The following is a 24,078-nucleotide window of genomic DNA, read 5'->3' as shown; positions in this document are numbered from 1 at the left end:
CAGGGACATATTTTCCCCTTGTTTTGCATGTAATTATTCCCATTGCCATTCAGCTATACACATGTATCAGAGAGAGGGTACATGCAGCTTGTGAATATACAATGAACAAGGTAGACTACATCTTTCCCCTGGACAGACTTTATAGGACTTGCGGGCATGAGTGGTACTTTTAGGCTGTCATAATGATGGTGAACAATTATACCAAGCTAGATCAGTATTGCCAACCTCAGGTGTTCAAAAATCATAGTCAGGCCCCCAAAATCATGAGATTGGCTTAAAAATCAGGAGATTTAAAAGACTAATAATACATTTTGAGTGCTTTTTCTTTTCCGTCTGATTTTTTGAGCCTTTAGGGTTCAATTTTTCACTGTAGAGTCATGTTTTTCAGCTGTTTTTTGTAACCAGGAAGACTAGAAACTTACTTCCTTTTTTTTTTTTTTTTTAAATAAAAGATGAGATTCTCTTATAATTACATTAACTCCTGGAGCTGGATCTTTAAGAATCACAAAGACTCATTACAGATTACAGGAAATTACAGATGTTGGGAACACTACTAGATTCTCAGCTGGTGTAAATCAGCCTAGCTCTATTGAAATCAATAGAGCAAACGCCATTTTACAGCAGCTGAGGATCTGGCCCATAAAGGTAATTTTGATCAGACACTGATTGCTTTACTTGCATACAGGAACAAACTAAGGGAATAATCCTGGTGAATACACCCTAACCAGCTAAACACTTATTTCAGATGCAATCTAAGACATTTTGCATATTTGGCATTTTTTTCTATTCAGATTTAAAAAAAAAAATCTTATTCAAAATTTACTGTAATTGACCTAAAATAAAGGACATTGCTAAGTGGGCACCTTTGTCCCTGATATTTGATATTTGTAAAGTGGCACCACTGATCAATTTTAGACACTGGACTTTAATCCTTTATTTTGGTGCGTATTTTAGTTTGTTTGAGTTCAACCCAGGTTGGCGGTGGCCACAAGTTGTAGCCATCTGTTGGCTATTCAGTGGATTACACAGTATATACATGTGGTGGTTTTAGGCTCATGTCTAATGGACAGGTATCCAAATCACAACAAACCGCCGTCGAAAGTGGTACCAGTTGGTATACTCGTTGCCATTCTAAGCCGAGAGGCCAAGAATTGAATAAACCTGGGAGCGTGGTTTACCCCTCTCAGTCCGAAGAGATGGTTCCTTCAGTCCATGATATTGGCAGGAGTTGTGGGCCCTGTTCCCTCGAAGCTGGGCACATGCTTCGGCGGCAGGACGCTGGCTTTTTCTTTTTCTTTTTCTTTCTTTTTTTTTTTTGTTGCTTCGGCAGTGTCACAGAAGAAATTTTTTGCACGCACGGCCTGTTAAAAATTAGAGGGAATATTGACTGTGGGGGGAAACTTGTACTACTGCTGCCTGTGCTCTACCTGTTCTCTGTCAAAGAGGCGACTTGACTTTCTAGGGAGGGCATCCTGAAACCATTCACCAGCAAAGAGAAATTTAAATAGAGTTGGTTTTCCCCCACATATATCCCCCTCCCACCCCCTTCCCAATTTTTTTTTTTAACCCTTATTTTGCCAGTATGCAAATCCAGGACTATCCTTCCAGGTAGGAACAGGAGAGAGAGAGCCATGAGCGTCTGCAACTTGATTTTGCGGCTTGGCATAGGAAGTTGTGTATTGGGCAACCAGATGATTCCGCCATTCTGTATCCTCCCACTTGCCTTACTCACACCTGTAGTTCCATTGACTTCAGTGGATTATTCTTGTGATTTAGGCACAATCTAGTTCACTGACAGCAGAACCCTAGCATCACACTGTTGCTTAGTTACACCCCCCCCCCCCCCGCCGCCAAATTCACCCTTTCTGTAATGGTCTTGAGCTGAATTCTCCTTTGGTAGGATATGAGCAGTGAAGATCGGAAGGCAGTGGGAGCTACGCCTATCTTTCATTGGGCAAAGTGGACTCCTTGATTTCAGTGGAGTTACACAAGGGTTGAATTTGGTCTGTCTCCCCCGCCATCTCTCACCCCAGATTGGCAAACTGCCTGATTTTTTTAAGTTCATTTTTCTCCTTTATTTTTCCAATTACATTACATTAAAAAAAAAAGCGAAAAGCATTGTTGCATTTATTTTTTTTTAACCTAAGAAACGCAATGTGGGAACAAAGGAAGCACAGTGAGGCCTGGCTAATCTGTGCTGGATTTGTCTGCGTGCCTGGCTGGATGAAAGATATATTGCATGTACAGTATGTACCAGTGATAAAGCCATCGCAAGACTTCCTTTGTTTTAACGCCGTTTGCAAACTGATTCAGATTAATTGGTCTGACCATCGTGTCTGTCAGCTGATGGAGAAGGTTTGGCCTCCATATTTTGTATTGTTTCAATCTGTCTACCATCCATGGTTCCTTCTGCCAACTGGGTACAATTCCAGCCATAATATTTCATTTAATCAGCAAGTGGCCAACAACTAGACTATGGTTATTACTGTTCTAATAAGCTTTTAACAACTACCACAAGCACAGTGCGTTTTAACAAGATAATTATTCAGTGGAACGGCGCTCCATATTAAATGCAGTTTTCAGTGATTTACAGTAAACTGAAAGGATGCCAGAAATGTTATGTTATTTTACATGGACTTTTCTCTTTATAGTTCAACATTTGCTTTCACAGAAAAATACACACAGAGCATAGAGCACTTGTCATCAGAAATTAACATACACACACATTTTAAGTGAGTTTTAGAGAGCAATAGCAGTTTTACATCTGTCTCATCATTTGCGCAGACTGGCTACAAATGCAATCTAATAGCAGTTCTAGCTGGGAATTCAGTTTTTACTGAGAGAAGACATGATGTCCAGAGATTGAGGGAAATGCAGAACCCCAGAAATTTTAGCTACTCAGCCAATTTTGTGTGTGCGCGCTTTCTGTCACATAAAACCACAGACATGTTTCTTTTTAAAAATTAATGAAATAAAATTAATCAATCAATTGCTGGCTAATTTGTATTTATTTCTATTTAAATTACTTAAATTTTTCTTTTAATTTAAAAATGTCTCCTCCTGCTCTCATATTTTCTTTCCCTTGCTCCTTTCTCCATCTTTCTTGTTGGAAAGGAAAAGTGGGAGTTAGGAAGAGCGTCAGTAGCGATTCTCCATGCAGATTAAACAAGAGAATTCTGCTCCTGTGATTTACCGGACTTTAATGTTCCCTACTGAAAAACAAGTTTAATTTGAATCTTCTCACCAAACCTGGAAGATGTCAACACTCCAATCCACCTTCTTTTGAAACAAAAAAAAAAACCCTCCAGATTTTAATGTGCATGTAAATCTGTCCTTGCAAGATTTCCCCACTCTGTAAAAATTACAAGATCACTTTTAAACCAGTAGCAAATTTCAGATTCTTTCTGCCCCTGTCACCCAATCAGAGATGGCATACTCACTTTACAAAAGTTCTCATGATGTATAACTAAGTGTTACTTGAAACCTGTGTGACACCAGATGAGAACTTCTGTGAAAAACAACATAGAAGTGCAGTGCGCCGGTGCTCTGTGTGAGAGTGAGCCCTTTAGCTGAGCCACAGAGAAGATAAGGCACATTCTGTTACTGCTAGCTATGGGGGAAGCTCCTTTAGCTTAAGTTTTAGAAGCCTGTGATTTTGGAGCAGAAGGACCAAGGTTTTAGTCCCTGGTCTGTGGGTGTGTACAGCATGTGTAGTTGGTCTAGTGGTTGTGCATGATTGTTGGCAGTACCCAGATTTGTTATGGCACGACTTAGGAAGCCTAGTGGTATAGGAGAATCTGACTAAGGCGGCGTGTTAGTAGTATCATCGTTATTAGTATAATTTCCAAACAGCAGGGAACACATTTGAGAACTCATAGGCCCAGATCCACAGCTGGTGTAAATAGGGGCAGCACTATTGATTTCAGTGGTGGTTCATAGCAGCTAAGGAGCTTGGCTATTGGAGTGTAAACCAAAACCTGGAAGGAAGGTGCATGAGAGAGTTGTGTTTTCAGAAAGATAGGTTGAGTTGGCTGCAGCATTGAAGCTTCAGGAGAATATTTGGAGCAGATTCCCTCTTGTCCACCCCCTCCACTCAAATAGAGATCATGTGTGCTAGAAACAGGATTCCTTCATTCTACTGGGGCAGTTCCCTTCATTCCTGTTACACCTCCTGAATGGCTGGTGCAGGAAGCGATCCATTACTGGCATGTTTGAGACAGATGTTAAAACTGGTGGTCGGTTAGCGATGGCCTTTGGGTTTGCTTGGGGCTTCTGCTGTAGTCATGCGTGCTTCTTTGTCAGATGAAAGATCCAAACAATTTCACTTCTGGTATTTCCAGCTGGGTTTGGGTTTATCTGAAAGGAACCAGGCATCCCTGCATTGGTGTGTAGCTACCTCTAGGCACAAGCGGAGTACTTACTATCTCCATTCCCTTTCCCCCCTTCCTATTTTCTCTTTCTCTTCCTCTAGGTCCAGGTCTGGCCTTCATTGCCTACCCAAAAGCTGTGTCCATGATGCCGGTGCCTACCGTTTGGGCTATCCTTTTCTTTGTTATGCTTCTGTTGCTTGGACTGGATAGCCAGGTTAGTAATCATGGTAATGGACATATATGTCTTATTTGTCGCCATGATGCCAACAATGGCAACCCCATTATAAATGGGGCAATTAAAAATAATAATAAAATACCAATGAGGCTGCTTAAATGAAGTGCCTGTGCTGTGAACCCATGTGTCTGAATGGAGAAGCTGCTTTGGTCCATACGTAGAGACAATGAATAAGTTAGTGGTGGCAGGATCAGCATGATCTTGTGCATTAAGGTTTTGTTGTTGGGACCCGGGGGAGTCCAAGGGGTAGAGCAATGCACCCTGGCCCAAATGCTGCCCCACAACACACCACCATTTGTGGTTGGTGTGCAACATTATCTGAGTCTGGTGAAGGAGAGAGACTCATCACAAAGGTAAGGAAGAGCTGGGGCCTGTGCCTGCAAAGGGCGGGGTGCCATTGAAATCAATTGGCACGGAGGTTTCTGAGCCCGGTAGGGCTTGTGGACTATGCGGGAGTGAATTGCAGAGCGCACCAAAACGTTGCGGTGTAACTGCTCCTTGTGGACACTGCTGGTGTGAACTACAAGGTACCTAGTTTGTTGTAGTGTAGTGCTTTTCAAAGAGGAGTTTTTTTCACAGAAATAGCAGCATAAATACCACAAAGGAATCTGTTAATCATTTCTAGATAGTCACAAGTAAACAGAGGCAACCAAGGATTACGCAGTAACTATAAACTGAGCTTGCCCAAGGTTTCAGAGGAACAGGCAACTCTTTGTACTCCGCTAACGTTATAAAAATTCACTCAACAAAGGCAACATGTTTATTGAACTCAAATCCTCGCTTATATGAGGAGAGATTCATAAGTGGTTTTTTTCCCGGTTGTTACCAGCTTAATCGCTCCAATTTGTAAAGTGTGGCATGTGTTCTAAATTGCTCTTTACCGCTTAATCTTTGAACTCTACTAAGTGACTTTCAGTCCCTTCCAAACTGAATGTTACAATGTCCAGTGCTGTGGTTCTACAACTAAGTGCTTATACAAATTTTAAGCTGTCTAGTAATTTTAAATAGCTCCTCACTGTGTAGAATAATTGAAACTAATTGGAGCGCTTAATTTCCTCTTCCTCCACTCCCCCTTTTTGGAGTGCAGTCAAGCAGGGTTTTGGAATGCCAGAGCATCTTAAGATCAAATCCAACCAATGGGAAGGGTTACATGTAAAAAGAAAAACAGTTTTACATAAGACTTTCAAATAGGAGTTCAACCAAGCGTTCAGTATTAACCACTAGATGGCTAGCTGGTCCAGTAATATAGCTGCTGTCCCATATTAGTGAAGGGTACAGAGTACAATGTGTTTAAAGGAAGTTTCTGGACATAGTAAGTATATTAATGCAAAGGATAGGATGATTTATATACACCAGAATATTGCTACTTCATGAACTCACTGCGAGATGTCACTGACTGTGGGATGAACCATTTACTTATTGACAACTCAGTGGGGCCAAACTGCTCTCAGTTACATCAATGCAGCTCAATGAAGTCACCGTTATAAGGGCCTGATCCAAAGCTCATGGAAGTCAATGGAAGGGCTCCTGCTGTCTTCAGTGGGCTTTGGATTGTGCCAGATAGGAGAGCAGAGTTTGGCTGTCTTGATTTCTTTCTTTCTATTAGATTTGTTTGTGCACCATTAAATGGTCCATTTTCCCATACATGAAGTATCAGGCGGGTAGCTGTGCTGTGTTAGTCTGGATCTGTAAAAGTGGCAAAGAGTCCTGTGGCACCTTATAGACTAACAGACATATTGGAGCATAAGCTTGCATGGGTGAATACCCACTTCGTCAGATGCAGGTCATGAAGTTCTTCTGGCTGTCAATAAATTAGAGCCCTTTCCCCAAGTCTGGTTTTGTTTTATTTGGACAACTCTAGTTATATTTGTCTTACATTCATTTTTTCAGTTGCAAGGACATACCGATAATTTTTAAAAAATAAAAACTATTCTAAGATGCTGAATTAGACACAGTAAGATATTAGCTGATCTGCTCAGGACTTTGGTTTATGTTGCAAGTGAGAATATTTTACCTACCCTCTGTAAAGTGGCTGTATTGTTACAGCTATTAGAGAAGCACCTACGGGTCTCAGTCACAAACCAGATGGCCCTATTATGCTAGGAGATGTAAAAACATATGTAAAGAATCAGAACTGTAGGACTGGAAGGAACTGCAAGAGGTCTTCGAGTCCAATCCCCTGCACTCAAGGAGGGCTAAGTATTATGTTTGTACAGCGGCCAAGGTCAGCCCTGGGGCTGTCGAACAGCTCACCAGCAGCCCACTGCCCGAGAGCAGTCCCCTGCCTGCCAGAGCAGCGCCCAGGATTGGGTCAGCCCCTGGGGCTGGTACAGCAGTGGTCAGCTCCTGCCGCAGGAGCAGTAGCAGGGCTGGAGCAGTTGCTCTGTTTGTCCACTCCCGCCTCAGGGTATTTTTAGTAAAAGTCATGTCGCAGGCTTCTGTGAATTTTTGTTTATTGACCGTGGCCTTTCCCTGACTTTTACTAAAAATACCAGTGACAGAATCTTAACCTTACCCTGTACTGTTACTGAATAATTGGTCTATTTACGGTGTGTAAAGTATCTGCACAAATTTTTGCAGGAGTGGGGTCTAAGTTTATGACAAGATGTAATAGGTGGATCAAACAAACAAACAAACAAACTGGGGAAGTGGGGTTTTGTGGAGAGAAAAAAAATTTGCAGGGCTGTATTTCATTGAATGAATTTTCACCAGTATAACTGAAAACAGAATTTGTCCCTAATTATGTTCTTTAACTATGCAGTGTATATAAATTTCACCAGCACATCAAATGAAGACAAAGATTGAGAGATGCTGCCTCAGTTCAGGAGGTTTAGCTTTTCGAGTATTTTTCTCTACCTCTTTTCTCACATGCACTTTTTGTTCATCAGAAACATCTACAACATAAAAGCCACATGAGCATTTTCCTCTCATCACATTCATTTCCTTTAGCCTTCTAGCTTATGTTTATAAGAAAACCAACTTAATGTGTAAATACAGAGCTCCTAGGTGGTGTTTAATTAAGACAAAAGAGAATGAAATGTATACTGTGTATATTTCAGTTTGTTTTTTTCCCCCTTTAGTTTGTTGAAGTTGAAGGACAGATCACGTCACTAGTTGATCTGTACCCATCCTTCCTAAGGAAGGGTTACCGACGGGAAATCTTCATTGCTATAGTGTGTTTCCTTAGCTATCTTCTGGGACTAACTATGGTGACTGAAGTAAGTAATGCTGATGATGGCGTGCTTTATTTAATTTAATTTAATATATTTATTTATTTATTTTACTATCAGCATGTATCCTCATTGACATTGTGAATCAGATGGCATAAAGCAAACCGCTTAGAAGAACACCACCACTTAGCTCCTACATAGCCCTTTTGATCCCTAGATGTCAAAGTGCTTTGAAAGGGAGGTAGATATCTTTATGCCCATTCTACAGATGGGGAAACAGAGGCACAGGGAAGTGAAATAGAACCCAGGACTTCTGACACCCAATCCATTAGTTCTCAACTAGTGGAGAGGGGATGTCATGAACAGTTACATGGATATATGACTACCCTTCCTTTCTTTATGGCTACATAGGAAGAGGGTACCAAACCTTTTTTCTGTTATAAAATGGAGTCACAGTATAGAACCACTGCACTAGCCAATGATGCCTCATTGCAAGCCAAAAAATAAAGCACTTGGAATTTCCAGAAGCATCTACTCAGCAATATGACATATCTAGTCTGAACGTAAAAAAAATAAAAAGATGGAAAATCTGACTGTCATTCCCGTATAACCTAGTTTACATCTGCTTCCTAATCAGATAGGTGCAGAAGAACAGCTAAAGACTTTGGGAATGAAAATCTTTTCAAAACAAAAGCTTGAAAATTAATCACCCCTTTCATAATGCAACAAGAATGACAGAAAGGGGCTTAAACCAAAGATTAAAGAGCTTTGCATCTCATTTCTGATTCTGAAACTTTTAAAACATATATATAATCCTAATAACTCCAGATAAATTCACTCATCTGCTCTAGCGAAATTTGTTTATTATGCTGTATATTTCTCTTTGATGAAGTAGCAATTTGGCTGAGTAACTACGTTGTCCCTAGCCAAATTCCCTCTTGACCTAAACTGTTGACTAGTAGCTCCTGACTTTCACCACAGCTGCACTTCAGTTGTGGGATTTGTGTATCTAAATCAGATCTCTGCAAAGTACATGCACATTATTGTGTGTGCCCAAGTGAAAATTTGAGTCAAGTTTGTAGTACTTGAAGGTCTTTTAAAATGAAGTATTTCTTATTAGTGTAAAATATTATTTTTACTGTGGGGCAGATTCCGATACCATTGCTCAACTTCCTCCACAAGGAAACTCAGTAATTTCAATCATGGTGTCTAAGGTACTATACAACATGAGTAAAAATGCCAGAAATCTGGCCCCAAATTATCAAAAGGGTGGTAGGACTCTTCAATGCATATTGTAAAACAAGTTGAGATTGTTAAACTCAAATCTAGCATGATGTGTTGGGGTGTACAGCTTCCATCTAGTCCATTCAGTGAAGTAGGTTCTGATTTTGGTTATAGACATTTGAATCAGTGAAGTTACTCTGGATTTAATTTGGTATAAGCAAGCCTAGAATCTGTTCCAATAAGTGCACTATTGTGATATTTATCTTAGAAATAACACAAGCCTTCTTTTGAAGATCAGACTTAAAACAAAATCTGAGGGATCTCTGTAAGAATTAAAATAATGTCCATAACTGACATTTCGAATACACTGACAATTTGTCCAGAAATGTTAATGTGAAACTAACATAAGGAGTGAAGAAAATTACATCCATATAGAACTACAATTCAGCACATTTAGAGCAATATGTGGCAATGAAACTGGACAGATCTGTGTAATATTTAAAAGTAATAGAGAGAGAGAGAGAGGGGTCATGCTGAGAAAATATCTTTCCATTAGACTCATAAATGGAATATCTCCTAGTGCAGAGGTGGGCAAACTCGGCCCTCGGGCTGGATCCGGCCCCTCAGGGCTTTGGATCTGGCCCGCAGGATTGCTACCCCCGTGGCACCACACCGCTCCGGGAAGCGGCCACACCATGTCCCTGCAGCTCCTGGGGGTGGCGGGTGGGAGGGCAGAGAGCTCCGCACGCTGCTCTTGCCTGTGGGTACCACTCCCAAAGCTCCCATTGGCCAGGAATGGGTTACCGCGGCCAATGGGAGCTTTGGGGGAGGTACCCCCCTATTGCATCCCGCACCCGTCCTGCACCTCAACCCCCTGACCTGAGCCCCCTCATACAACCCGCACCCTTCCTCTGCCCCAACCCCTTGCCCTGAGCCCCTTCCTGCACACCTCACCCCCTCCCGCACTCCGCCCCTGCACCCCAACCCCCTGCCCCGGCCCTGCAAGCAATTTTCCCACCCAGATGTGGCCATCGGGCCAAAAAGTTTGCCCACCCCTGTCCTAGTGAGATGACTTTAGTCTCATTAGAGGAGTTTATGTTAAAGACCAATTATTTATTTTCATATGTTTCTATAAATGCCCGTACAAAAATATCTTTAAGAAGGAAAGACTTAAGTGTCTCAATCGGTTATACTAAGTGGCTTAATTTTAATCAATAAGCTTCTGCTTTAAAGTGCTTTCAGTGATAAACAAGCATCTTTTCTAGGGAGGTTAATGCTAAGTACTAACCTTTGATTGACATCTGTACTTGCTAAAAAGCAATAAGATATTTTGGTAGAATTTTACTTTTTATAAACAGTCAAGAATTTGGTACAGCATGGTTTTCTGTTCATAAGGCTATTTTATTTTGAATTGAGTATAGATCACTCAGGGTTTTAGTGACTGATCCTAACCCTTTTGCGTATCTCTTTTACAGGGTGGCATGTATGTGTTTCAACTCTTTGACTACTATGCAGCTAGTGGTGTATGCCTTTTGTGGGTTGCATTCTTTGAATGTGTTGCTGTAGCCTGGGTTTATGGTAAGTAAGGATCCCTAGGTCTAACATGAATCTTATCATGAGTCCATAAGTTTTACCTATTTGCTGGTCAAAGCTAGCAAGACACCATTCAGCAGACCGAACCATCCATTCCTGACTAGTCTGTGGAAGCACCTGCTATTTTGCCATTATTGTCATTTTGCTCTTCATTCCGAGGGCCACATTTTCAGCTGGGCTCAAGTCAGCCTCCAATTTTTTCACACAGAAATGAATGTTTTTTGCATGCTCATTGGTAGTTAGATGCACAATTAAGCATTCCCATGTGTAAATGTAACATCCAGAGCTGAACTTCCGATAGATAGTGAAAAGCTCTGATTGTGTCTCAAAGACCTATCTTCTAAAACTGTCATCTCTACATGGGTCAAGCCAGCCAAATAGAAAACAGATGAGAGAGAGCCTACAGAAAATGTATTATGTCTGGTTATTTTTAGGTGATTCAGATTTCCTAAATCTGACAATAATCTATGTTGCCGTTTTGACTGGCTATGACTGGTCATTTCCACAGTTCTTCATGAACTATTAATATTATAGTATTAACTATAAATACTATTCTTTTACTTCATATTGAACCACAGTCAAATTTAGATTGAAATGGGCCGTATCAGTTGTTACTCAGTCCTTTCTCAGGCAAAACTTTTGCCAACTTCCATTGTAGTTCTGGGGTTAGTATTCTGCTGTACTAACGCAGTATTCTACTGCAACAGTATGAGAAGAGAGACTTCCCTCAACCTTTCACTGCCACCATGCGTGGCCTTTTTGAAATTCCTGTACATCACGCTTGTTGAACAATATTGTACACAGCCCTTTAATGTAACCTTTCCTCTTTACTATGGAAATTAGCATCCATGAAAATATAAACAGTGCATCTGATGCACTTAGCCACAGACACTCCTCTCTAAACACAAACAGCTCCCATAGACTCAAAACAAGCCACTATTTTTCCTCTTCAGCTCCTTCTCAGCCCCAACTGTGCAGCTGTATTAGTGCAATACCAGTTGGTTACTGATGTCCTACACTACGTGGCTTTCATATCCAGGCTCCTGATAATGCTCTTTTCTTCACCAAATCACCAAGTAACTATGTATTCCAGGCGCTGATAATATTTACGATGCCATTGAAGATATGATTGGATACAGACCTGGTCCCTGGATGAAATGGAGCTGGATTGTAATCACACCACTTCTTTGCGTGGTAAGTACAGAATCACACTGTTTCTCATCTTGCACATGTTTCTTCTTCCAACCTTTGTCCTGGTTTTTTGTCCAGTAAGGGGGAACTTCCCAGAAGGTACTGTGTGCAGGTACCAAACTGAAAGAGGTACATGCAGTTTAGAAATGCTCCATTTCTCATTTAGTATTATATATAACACAAAAAGCTACGCTGAAAAATCAGGCATTCAGACGTTAGGAAATGCCAGAATGAAGGTTGCCTGTGCAAGGTTACCTTGTCCGTTCAGTCCTCCCCATAGCTCCTTGTCCAGTTTCAATGCTCTCCCTGAGCCAACTGACTCCCAACCGTACCCCACCCTGTTTCCCTCATTGATTCCCAGTACCAGCCTTCCCACCCAGCCACACCTAGCCTCACCTCCTCCCCAACTAGCTCCCTGTCCTTGGCTCCTAGCCCAGCCAGTCCTAGTCTCCCTTCAGCTCCAAGTCCCAGTCTCCTCCTCCATCTCCCAGTTACAGTTCCTCTCCCTGCTTTACTTCCAGTCTCACTAGGCTTCCGGTGACAATCCACTTTTCCCCCCAGCTTTGTCCCATCTGTATAAGAGTTAGACAGCTTCCTCCTCCACATTGTCTGAGGACCAGCAGGGGGCTGTCACTGAGAGCAGAGATAGGTTCCCTATTTTGATTTCCGGTGCCTGACCCTGTGCGGATGGTATATGCACAGTCTGGTCAGCACTAAGACCTGTGAGCGGTTTGAGCATGGTCAGTGAAGATGGAATCGTTGGAGCTTTTAGTGTTGAGCTCTAGAAAGTCTCTGCTGAACATGTGTTAACTATGATTTTTTCAAAGGCTTATTTATAACTTGGCCAAATTTGGGCAGATTTTCTTGGGGATGGTAAAAGTCCGCTCTCTGAAACAAAGGCCATCCTCCTGCCAAATTCCAAGTCCCTACACCAAAGTATGGGGGGCATTAGAGCATTTCAAAGAAAAGATCTCAAGAATTTTTCAAAATGGGCAAAACAATATATTTTTTCCTAGCCTTGTCTTCAGAAGTGACTGAACCATTTTGGCTGAAATTTTCCAATCAATCAATATCTATCAATCAACTTTAGGCAGACACTCAGCATGGAAAACTTCAGCCCAAATGGTTAAAGTTTGGTAAAGTTATAAAACATCTGAAAACAGGATCTTATACTGGGAAGTATTGAGCAACCTTAAGCATAGACAGTAATACCAACCCCTCTAAATCTATAGTGGAGCAGTGTCAGCTAGTCTTGATGAAGATGTTGGAAGTTTTTATGCCAGTGGTGTGTAAATGTTGACACTTTGAGGTGGACAGCTGTAGCATGGCCTCAATGCAGCAGAATTCTTATATGCAAGGCAGTGGCTGGAGAAAATCAAGTCCCCCTCATATTCATATTTCCTGTTTTCTTGCAAACACACACAGAGAGAAAATATTTCCTTTCTCACTGATGCATGTTAATGCAACACAATAGAATCACATGTTCGGTGTAAAACCTCCTTACTGTCAAAGCAAGTGAGCTTGCGTGTTGAGTGTAGGTGTCTTGACAAGTGATCTCCCTCCCTGTCTTTCTGACACCTAACATATATGTATGGCACCTATCATATATGTATTGGCTAACACCATGCTCACTGTTCAAAGTGAACACAGATGAGGGGAGTTCAGGAGATACTTACTGAGTGACTATGTAAGTGAGTAAGGAGATACTTACTGTAAGAGTACTGTCATAATATCCTGACCAGGACTTTGGAACAACAAAAGAAAAGCGTATCCCCTTATAATCCATCATTGGGTTTACACTGAGATCACTGCACGATGGAACAGGACTCTGGAGGTTAACCAGTGCTGTATGGATGCCCATGCAGTGCAGACCTGACTCACTGGGCTTATGGCAATCTACCTCACTGTTAAGTGTCTGTTTGATTTAAGGAGCATCCAAGAACCTGGCATACAGACTGTAGCACAAAACCTATTAGTGTTGGTTGCAGAGCAGAAATAAGTAGTTTTCCTAATTTTGCAAGGGGGAAGAGCATATCTTTCCCTTGCAAAGTAACCAGTACTGAAATAAAGGATCTTTATGCTGGAGGACAAGTTGGTCAGTGTTAGGAGATGAGGTAAAGAACTGCACAGAGAACTCCATTTGCAATGCACAAGTGTTACTGGTTCTACAAAATGCAGGAACTGTGCTACATGTTTGAGTGCTGTCTTCTGGGACCATATCTATTAACTGGCTCTTTACATAAATATGCACATATAAAGCTCTCTTGTAACAATTTCAGTGTAGAATGTCTTTCCCATGGTTTAAAATGCTTAGCAAAGTTGGCCAGTGCTGCCTTTTACTGCCTTCCTTTTCTGGATCCCAGTGATACCGTATCATGTGTAAGCTGCAGTGGATCCACAATGCTAGTACCTGTTCTATAACTCTTCTTCTCGTTTTGTTTTCCTTCCCTCACAGGCGTGCTTTATCTTTTCTCTGGTCAAGTATACACCTCTGACCTACAACAAAGTTTACACATACCCTGACTGGTCCATCGGCCTGGGATGGGTTCTTGCCCTTTCCTCCATGACCTGCATCCCATTGGTCATGGTCATCCGCATTGTAAAGTCGGATGGCTCACTTATTGAGGTAAGAATGACCACACAGATGGTGGGTGGATGGTTACTTCGTGTGTGTGTGTGTGTGTGTGTGTGTGAGACACAGAGAGAGAAAAGTTTAACATTTAAGAGTAAACGGTGGCTTCAGTTGGGGGCCACTCTCTTTGTATCTGCTTTGTTGATTTGGCTCCAGGAAAGTTATTTTAACATACAGTGGATAAAGCAAGCCACACTGGAGAGGTACAGTATGGCCCACACTTGTCCATGTCTTTAATATGGAAGGGCTGCCAGTGGAGAATACAGACCCCAGCATGCTAGCCTCCACCTTCTCCATCTTGATAAAGATGAAGCATGGCATGCTGTGACATGAAGCTGTCTTCTATGCAAAAGATAGGCCAGCTGCAGCCTGATCCATGTTATGCAAAATAATCACAACCCTTGGAAAGCTGCCATTGTGGCTCCTGGTAGGGCAAAGTTGAACATCTCAGTTTAACCAATATAAATAATCACTTTTCAGATCATCTTTCAGCAAACATTATGAATCCTATCTAACTAGATTAAAACCTAAGCCTTCTGGCCTCAAAAAAAAAAATCAGCTGATATGACTTGCCTTCCATGTTCTGTGTTCTTTTTGTTCAACAAAATGTTCCCTCTCTGAGCTCAGTTGTTTTGTTAGTCTAGTTTCACACAGAAACTAAACTAGGCCTATGTGCACCAGAGTTCAGTTCGCAAGGCAAAGGGAGCTCAACACACAGTTCAGTAGGAAAATAGTAGAGATAAGATTAGAGATAGAAAAGTTAGAGAGAAGGCCAAATCTAAATCTGCACCAAAGAACCCATGGAATTTTGAGGATATTTAGTACCACATGTGAAGGCCATGCCTGACGTTATCTCTAGTCAAAAGCTTAATTCCCGAATTCTAGGAAAACTCTTCTGAACTTTTTGGCTCTTCTCTCTCTCCCTCTCACGGTCTAAAATGACCCAAATGAAACACTGGCTCCAAATGCTCCCAAACTTTGGGGAAACTTGGATTCAGATCTGAACTTTACAGCTTGGTCCTGCCTCTGGCAGATACATGCTTAGTGCACGTCAAAGACAAGTCAAATACATTCTTCTATTCGCCCTTCGCAGTATTTCTTCATCTTTTCTTCAAACTGTGCTTTTTTTCAGTAAAGAAAGTAGCTTTTCCCAGAGCATAGTAATATACTTGAATGTGTGCGTTCTCGAAGTTTTAATGGTCTTTTTAGTGCTGGCTAGGACATTTTGTTGGGGCGTCTTATTTTCCTGCCTGCATTCTCACCATCTATTCAGAAAGAGGGCCAAAAGTAGCCAAAGCTGCCTTTTAAGATCATCTTAGGAGGTAACCACTTGTCAAATGCCATCTAGTTCCTTCTTTGTGAACTGAGACTAGAAGAAAGGTCTCAGCTTGCCAATGAACTACCCTGTTTAAAGGCAGGATTGTTTTCAATACAATGAGAGAGAACACATGAATCGGAGGAGACTCTATAGCACTGAAATTCAACTTGTGTTTAGTCAGGCTCTCTGACTTCCCATCCAGTGAGGCCCTAGTGCTCCTTCTTGAATAAAATATTAGGGTTGGAAAGGATATTCTGGGTCATGTAGGCCGCAATGCTACATAGCAATAGTACAGTTTCTATTAATCTTATAGCATCCCTGAATATTTGATGGCCAAGTCTAGCCTCAAATACCTCTAATGATGGTAATTTCACAACTTTTCTTGAATTACGAGCATCTTTTTCTCTGATCTCCAGTCCTTAAAGATACTGGGTTTCATTCTCTAAGTGAGGCCAAGGGCTCAAAAATAGACTGAACTTTTACATGGATAATGAGATAGTTACATTAGATAGGATAAAAATAGCTTTAGGGGGATATATATCCATATACTTCAGAGCATACATCAACTATGAATTGAAGGGGATAAGGAAGAAAGCTCCCTATTGGGCAGGTTGGTTAGCATCTGATATCAGCCATTCTTGGACTCAGGATACTGGACTAAGTGGACTACTGGTCTGAGCTAGTAGGGTATTTACTAATGACCTAGCCTAATTCAGATCCTGGGTTTAATGGTAAAGATGAAAGTGGACTCCCTGACTGTGAGCCAGATTAATTGATAGAGTCACAGGAGCTGCTCGTGGCAGTAAGCACTATGCTTGCGGATAAACAGCTGCGAGATGAAGCCCTTCATAAGATGCTCAAGAGCGTCTGGAGAGAACTATGTTTTATGACAACACACTTTTCTAGACTCTTGCTCTTCGGATCGATGTGGCCATTTTTCTAACCCTTGGCTGTTGCTCTTTCCCCTTTCAGAGAATAAAAGCAGTGGCTGCCCCTAAGGAAATGAATCGGTGGGCCAAAGAAACAGAAAGCACCACCTCGTTCTGCGCCAATGGAACTCCTAATGGTGGATTGATTAAGCCAACTCATGTCATTGTGGAGACTATGATGTGAGCTCTCTCTGTGAGAGGATAAACCTGCTTTAACTGCCATTTACTAACCATAGATTCTCATAGGACCGGGTTTACAGAGCTTTATATTTGCACTAGGATTTATTTTTATTTCTCACAGAGAAAGTTGTTTTTTGTGGTGTTTTTTCTCTCTTTTTTTTTTTTTTTTACATATTTTGTAAGGTAATCACAGCAGAAGCCTCGCGCAGGAGGCAGCTTTCATATCAGACTAGACCTATTACAGGAATTTACTACCATTGGGGTTTTTAACACATGTTAATAGCTCTCTGAATATTATACATCTTATCACTTGAAATTGATTTTCTTGCCAGCAATATATTCAAATCTCAGAAAGCAATTTTTTAGGTGCTGGTGTGGTTGGGAACAGGGTAAACAAACCCTAGAACTCATGAGTGAGCTCTGTTGAGAGAAATTGCAAAAAAAAAAAAAAAAAAAAAGAATCCAAAAGGTGGATGTTGCTGCAAGGGATTGGTTTTCAAAGGTGTAGTGCTTTCGTCCTCTGGTTCAGGCAGGGTGAATGACCGATTTCTGAGTCATGATGCTACCTTTGCGTATGGTCAATATAAATATATATATATAGATATATATCTGGTCAGCTGGAGGAGAGAAATGTATGGGGGTGGGCAATGCAGTTAGGAATTAAATACCCAATCAGGACACCTGTCCCTCCTGAGCAGCGTGTAAAAAGTCCAGTCACAGTAGAAGAGAAACTACTTATTGCCTACAGAAGACATTTTGCCTGAGGAATGAGTTTTGTGCACAGACCCATTAATTTTCCAGCATGCCGTAGGTTAGCTGAGATGTTACTGGTTTAAACTTGCACTTCGTATGAACAGAATGGTAGGAGCAGCCTGTGTGATGGTGAAGATCTGAATTATGGAGAGGCAGCATTCGTGTTTTATGGAATTTAAAATATATATGTATTTTGTAAACTGCTGGTCTTTGGTAGCAAAAGAAAAATATATTGAGGACAATGATCGCACCAAGCTTAACACCCAGCATGTTATTCATTACCACAGGAGCAAAGCAGCCTAGGTATATATTGTACACCAGGCATTTCCAGCAGGCACATTTTTAATAATAGTAATTAAATTAAGAGAACAACAATACTTAGCACACCCCTATGCGCTGTTCATCCATATACCTCAAAGTGGTATCCCTGTGTATTTATTTTACTATTGTTGTTGCAGTTGGGAAAGCAGGCCCTGGAGGGAAAGTGACTTGTCCAAGGTTACAGAAACTCAGTGGCAGAGGTAGGGCTAGAACTCAGGTCTCCTGACTGTCTTGCCCCAGAGGACCATACTATCACCATTTTGTTTTTTGGGTAATGCATTTATCAGGGACAAAAAAGGGGGAATTCCACCTACTGTAAACTAGGGCTTTATGTAAATTAAGAGAAGTAAGTATGTAATTTTTCTTTGGTTAAAAAACATTACATACCATTCCAATTTAGACTTAAAAGAAAGCATTTAATGCAGTAGAAAGCTGCTAAACAGTTTTTAAAGCTGGATGGCTGTAGGTAAATTGATCACATAGGCCAGGTCAAGAATTTCAATCGAGATTTGCTCCGTGAAGAATTTCAAACATCTGGATAGATCTTGTTTCACAAACCTCAATACATGCTGAGAAGAGGCTCCCTAAAGAAATCCAGCCCTTTCCATTTGGGTACTGTACTTGGGAGATAATCCTAATTGTAGTACCACAGTTAGGCTAGCCCAAGGGATCTGGGGGGAGCTTCAGCAGCCGAGTCTGTACCTGCTTATACTATTGCCAGTTCAGTTTGTCCATGGGTAGATTTTTGCAGTTTAAATGGGAACATATCCAGTTCTTAACATTCCTACATGGGACATTTTAAAAAAGATGTCCCATGCATTAACTGTATGCAGTGTTGTTACAGCCATGTCGGTCCCAGGAGATTAGAGAGACAAGCTGAGTAAGGTAGTATCTTTTGTGGGACCAACTTCTGTTGGTAAGGGAGATAAGCTTTTGCGCTACACAGAGCTTTCCTTCAGGTCAGGCACTAACTGGTCATTGCAGCAGAAACTTGTAGTGTTAGTATTAATGTAAAATGGAAGGGGCAATTTAGAAATAAGAAAGGGACCAAAAAAAAAGTGTCTTGTATAGTTGGAGAGTCTTTATAATTTGCGTCTCTGTTTTTAAGTCAGAGGGGCTGAATTCCAGCAACAAAAACAGCCAACACCACATTAATTTTGTTTTCTTTTCCAATTACTGTATTATGAGAGTTGCAGATGAAACACTTATAATTTGTTATGGCAACTATCACATCTCGTGCTGAAGGTAAAAGCCACCCTGAAGCTACTCGGGGTGTCTTGACCACCTCAACAGAAGAATTTTCTAAGCCAACGTGATTAAAATGGGATTTTGAGAACTTTAGTGAAGAAAAAAAAACAATTAAAATCAATTCCTGTGTTAAATATTGTTTTAACCTTTAACTATCAAAAGGCAACTAAATTAAAGCTAAAACTCTGTCAGACATGTTATGTATTCCAGCCTTTGTGGAAATGGAGAAGGCCTGAGTCAAAGCCTGCTGCAGTCAATGGAAGGATTCTCAGTGGGCTTTGGATCAGGCCTTTTGTCCTTCTCAAAATCTCGTCATACTTTGTGTATAGGCACAATGGCATGAGTTAAGGTGAGAATAGCAACCCCATAATTAAATTCCTCATTTCAGTTAGGGTAAATTACAGTAACATATTTTGTTATAGACTCACATTTTGTGTGCACACACATACTCTAGAAGGGGTACATCTGAGAGGGACACTAATTAGAAAAATAGTTTGAAGGTTGAGATTGAGATTTCATGCTTCACACATGGTGGAGGGTGGATTTGCATTAGGAACCAGAGGGTTAATACTACACCTTTAAAACTACAAATAAACTAGAACGAGAGCCCAGCGCCATTTTGACTCAAACTGTGCCATTCAAATCAGTCGCTTCCATGTTCCAAGTGAAAGTGTCTCACACACATATGCAATGACCTCACCGAAGTTCTGCTGGTGTAAGGTTCGCTGGTCCTGACTGTGCTATTCATCCTGACCGCAAGAAAGGGCCGGATTCATGAAGAGCTAGTAAATCATCCTCTCTCTTGAACAGTCACCCAGAACAATGCTGGTCACCATCCCACGGTTTTGAGCACCAGCGAGCCTATTCACAGTTTAGAATGTTTCCTAATGCTTTATCTCCATTTTACCTGGTGGTAAACTTGCATTTCAACATTATAGTCTGCTAAATTAAAACAAAAGGTAAATGATTCTTTCAAGTTCATATTTTCTACGTATTTATGGTTGCAATGATAACTAATTTTCTAATTCACTTTGTAGCAATGTGTGACCTATTTTACCTGCAGCGGAGGCACTAAACATCATGACTAATCATAGGTGAACTGATTTCAGTTAAGGGGAAAATACCCCAGATGTTGGCCTCTTTTTACATTTCATGCACCTTTGTACTTTGTGGTTTCTTCTGGGTTTGGAAATGGCAATATTTCCAACTTCACTGAAATCAGGTACTGAAAATTTCATGGGGGAAATCTTTCGCTCATAAGATTTTCAGACCAAAGCAGTGCAGATAATCGAAACTTATGATTCTTATCTAAACCAAACCTTCCAAACTCTTGCAGTCCACCTGTCACTCACCTGATCTCATTAAAAGTCACACAGTATGATAACGTAACCAGTAGACTGTATTGGTACAACATGGTTTCATGAACAGAATTTGTTTTGGTTCTCATTAATTTTCCTTTTCACCTGTCTATTGATGACTCTGGTCCAAACAGATCTATGAGCTTCCATATGTTCTCACTGAAGTTTGAGATATGGAAACCAACATGGGTCAGTTCCTATGCAGCAAACAAAAATAAAAAAGGACAGTAGTTCTGTGTACCACCTTAACATATGTTGCTATCCAAACTGCAGTGGAAGGTCAGCTCTTGAATGTGGGTTCGGGAAGTGGCTCAGCAAACGTGAGCTGCACTGGTGCACTTGCATAAAAAAGTGCAGTCTTCTAATCGTTTTAACAAGACAACAGCAGAGAATTTTATATCGTCACTGTAATCACATGATCAATGGCTAATCAGAACTCCGGCTTGTTTTTAATGTAGTATGTGCCCTAATTGCTCACCTGCAGATGGACATGGCTACCCAGCCTCTGTCCCAAATAGCTCTAGATCTGAAGAAGGGTGAAATGCCCAGCAGTCAGTAGTACGTTGTTGAGCAGAATTGACAATTTGGTAATGTCTTTGTCATAAATGTGTTCAAATCCTGTACCCACTGATAACAATAGCTTGATCGCCGTTTGTCTTCACTGGGAGAGGGACTGAACACCTGGAATGACTGGTTATGAAGCCATGGCTTGTGGTCACTGTGGGTCAGGTAGGGAGACAGTGTAAATAAAGGGTTAAATAAGAGGTGTATTGAGTGGAGGGCACAGACTACTAAAGTGTTTCAAGTGCACTGGGAAGAAAGTTGGCCATCACCTCACACCGAGGAAATTCAGTGCATTTGGCACACTCCCTGTAGCAAACAACTGTTTTCAATTCACATCTCAAATGAGACCCCCACCACAATTAAAAACAGCCTTAGGGGAGGTGCTGCTATGTCCAGTCTTCAAAGTATTTACAGCATTCTTGGGAGACGATCTGATCAGGTATTGCTGGCAAAGAAAAGCGTGCAAAGGAAAAGCTCTTTTGAGTGCACTGCAGCACCAATGCCACCCCACCTTGTTTGATGATTGACAAGAGTGCACTGAAGTAGGGTGGGACAGGTTAGCCAGTATTCATAGGCGAGAAGCCTAAACCTCAAGGAGCCAAGATCACCTCTTCTTAACTAGTGATGGGGTGAAATAAAAGCTCAGAACCAACCACCCTGAACTTTGGGGAACGTAGGTTAAAATTCATGGCTGCCTCTGTCATAGGCTGAACTGAAATCCCAGGTCCAAAATACCCCCAAAGAGAGTTCAGATATGGATCTGAAGGTCACAGCTTGGGCCCATTTCTTCCAGAGTTAGATGCCAAAGCCTTGTATTTAGAATTAAAGGTTATTATTAACTCTCAGCTGAGAAGCGTTCAGGAACTACTAGGACACAACCTTTAATCTGTTATATTTATTCATTTTTAATCTAGGATGAACACGCTCCTAATTGTACTAATTTGTTTACAGAGGAATTAATGTTAAATAGGACACGTTGGGTTTACAGCTTTGTGATGTATTACTCTTTAGTTTATTCTGAGCTACTCTAAGGAGGACATCAAAGCATCAGATCAAATCCCTAGCTACAAAGATAAACACGACTCAAGCATCTGTGGACACAGAACATAAGAAAACAAGCTGAGTGCATAAAATAAGACCTTGATCCTGCATGCCTTGGTCAGGTTAAAAAGCTCACTGATTTCAATGGACAATTTAATTTCAGCAGAAATTTTGCCCAAGACAGTGCCCAACCAGGACTACAGCTGGTCCAATTTTTTTTTTTAAAGGAAATCCCCCCTGCCAAATGGAAAATGTTTCATTCAAAGATTGCTAGTTTTTCCAAAGGCAAACAATGTCAAAACATTTTCAGTGCCGCCCCCCTTTTAAAAAAAGTGGAAATTTTGAAAAAAAATTCTTCAAAATTTCCGTAAAAACATCAAATAAAACCCAGGTGGCATTTTTCAACCATTTCTAATCAAAAGCTAAAACAAGATCTGAAAAAGCTTAACCAAAATACAGATTTAGAGTTGGTTTTAAACCTGGAATCAAGCAAGGATCAAAGTCTGTGAAGGCAGGTTGAAAAATGTGTGTGCAGGGGGGAGGGAGTCACAAAATTTTTGTTAATTTAGCCTTCCATTTTTTCCCCATTAAAATCAGAATTTTAGGCCCAATCAGAGGGTACAGGAGAACTAGGAAAAGAAACTGGATTTCTTTAGCCTGGCACTTGTTGTCTGTAAATCTTCTGCAGCTGAGGTGTGAAAAGGTTTTTACAATAGACAAAGTGGCAGAACACCAGTGTTGAAAAGGTGTTGGGAGGCTGAACGTTGTGGGACAGATTGAGGTGGGTCCATCATTTGCTCTTGTCGAAGAACTCAAGGATGTTCTCTTAGCATTGGATTAATTGAAGTACTGCTCTGAAATGCTCATTGTTTTGCTCGGATTTTTTTTTCAGTGTGATGTTGTGATTGTTACCTGATAGGTCTCCAGGGACTTCGGATAGTAAGCAGTGGTCCATCTTGTTTGATGTATTTAGCTAAAAACAGTGGTGGTGGTGATTTTTGTTTTTTATTTAATTTCCTAATAACTGTTACTACAGTATGTGATAAGTAGCACGTGGAAGAGTGACGATGTTGAAGTCACCTGACCTTTTTAAAAACTTTAACAATAATTTTTAAAAAAAATTCTGGTTTTGTTCTGAGCAGGACTGTTTGTATTTGAATAAGATCCTGGAGTGTAATTCAATCCTTAAAACTAGCCTTTGTGTATACAGTAAATGTTTGTATTTTGCAGTATCTGTTTTGATTTTTAGATAAAAATGTATATTGATATTTTTAAGTCATCTTTGCTTTTTTAGATGGAGTTTGTAATCACCTTATAACAGAAAATAAATTTTTCCTTTATAAATTAAACGCATTTGTCAGTTATTTTTAAGATTCAAATAACAGGAGACAACCTGTTATGCTCTGTGCTTTTGCAAAATACGCAAAATGCATGCTATGCTTTGGAATAGATTTCAGAATAGGATACTTTCAAATGACCATATTTCATTCAATTGGGTCCTCACTGCTACACTACTATTAGACTTAGCAATCAGTGAACTCACCTCCAAACATGTTCAAGTTCCAAAGACAGTGGATGGTTATTCGTACTCACTCACTCAAAATTTTCGGTGACTTCCCCCAATCTGCTTCATTTCAGCCTTGCTCAAGTCTTCACAACTTCCTTGATTTGGATTCTCCACTCCAATGCTTCCCTTAAGTTCAGCTCTGCTCCCTCCATCCTCCCTCGCCCCCACCCTCACTCACTTTCACCAGGCTGGGGCAGGAGGTTGGGGTGCAGGAGAGAGTGAGGGGTGCGGGCTCTGGCCAGGTGATGCCTGCCTCAGGCGGTGGTGCAGTGGGGCTAAGGCAGCCTCCCTGCCTGCCCTGGCCCCGCACCACTCCCGGAATGGCCAGGTTGGCCCTGCAGCCCCAGGGGCAGAGGGCTCTGCGTGCTGCCCATGTCTCCAGAC

General features: G+C 41.1%; 1 protein-coding gene across 4 annotated transcripts in view; it reads left to right on the top strand.

The window, feature by feature from the left end:
• The window catches only part of SLC6A6 (solute carrier family 6 member 6), a 76,545-nt gene extending 53,069 nt beyond the window's left edge, over positions 1–23,476 (top strand). For all 4 annotated transcript variants that reach the window (XM_077823444.1, XM_077823445.1, XM_077823443.1 and 1 more), the window contains 6 exons: positions 4,472–4,584; positions 7,686–7,823; positions 10,475–10,577; positions 11,686–11,786; positions 14,239–14,409; positions 16,706–23,476. In XM_077823444.1, coding sequence (XP_077679570.1) covers positions 4,472–4,584; positions 7,686–7,823; positions 10,475–10,577; positions 11,686–11,786; positions 14,239–14,409; positions 16,706–16,846 — 767 coding nt within the window. In that variant the 3' untranslated portion in view covers positions 16,847–23,476. The remainder of the gene's footprint in view (positions 1–4,471; positions 4,585–7,685; positions 7,824–10,474; positions 10,578–11,685; positions 11,787–14,238; positions 14,410–16,705) is intronic.
• The last annotated feature ends 602 nt before the right edge of the window (positions 23,477–24,078 follow it).

Source organism: Eretmochelys imbricata, chromosome 7 (assembly GCF_965152235.1).
Source record: "Eretmochelys imbricata isolate rEreImb1 chromosome 7, rEreImb1.hap1, whole genome shotgun sequence".
NCBI lineage: Eukaryota > Metazoa > Chordata > Testudines > Cheloniidae > Eretmochelys > Eretmochelys imbricata.
Note: the sequence above shows the minus strand (reverse complement) of the source record. Positions and strands in the feature narration are given on the sequence as shown.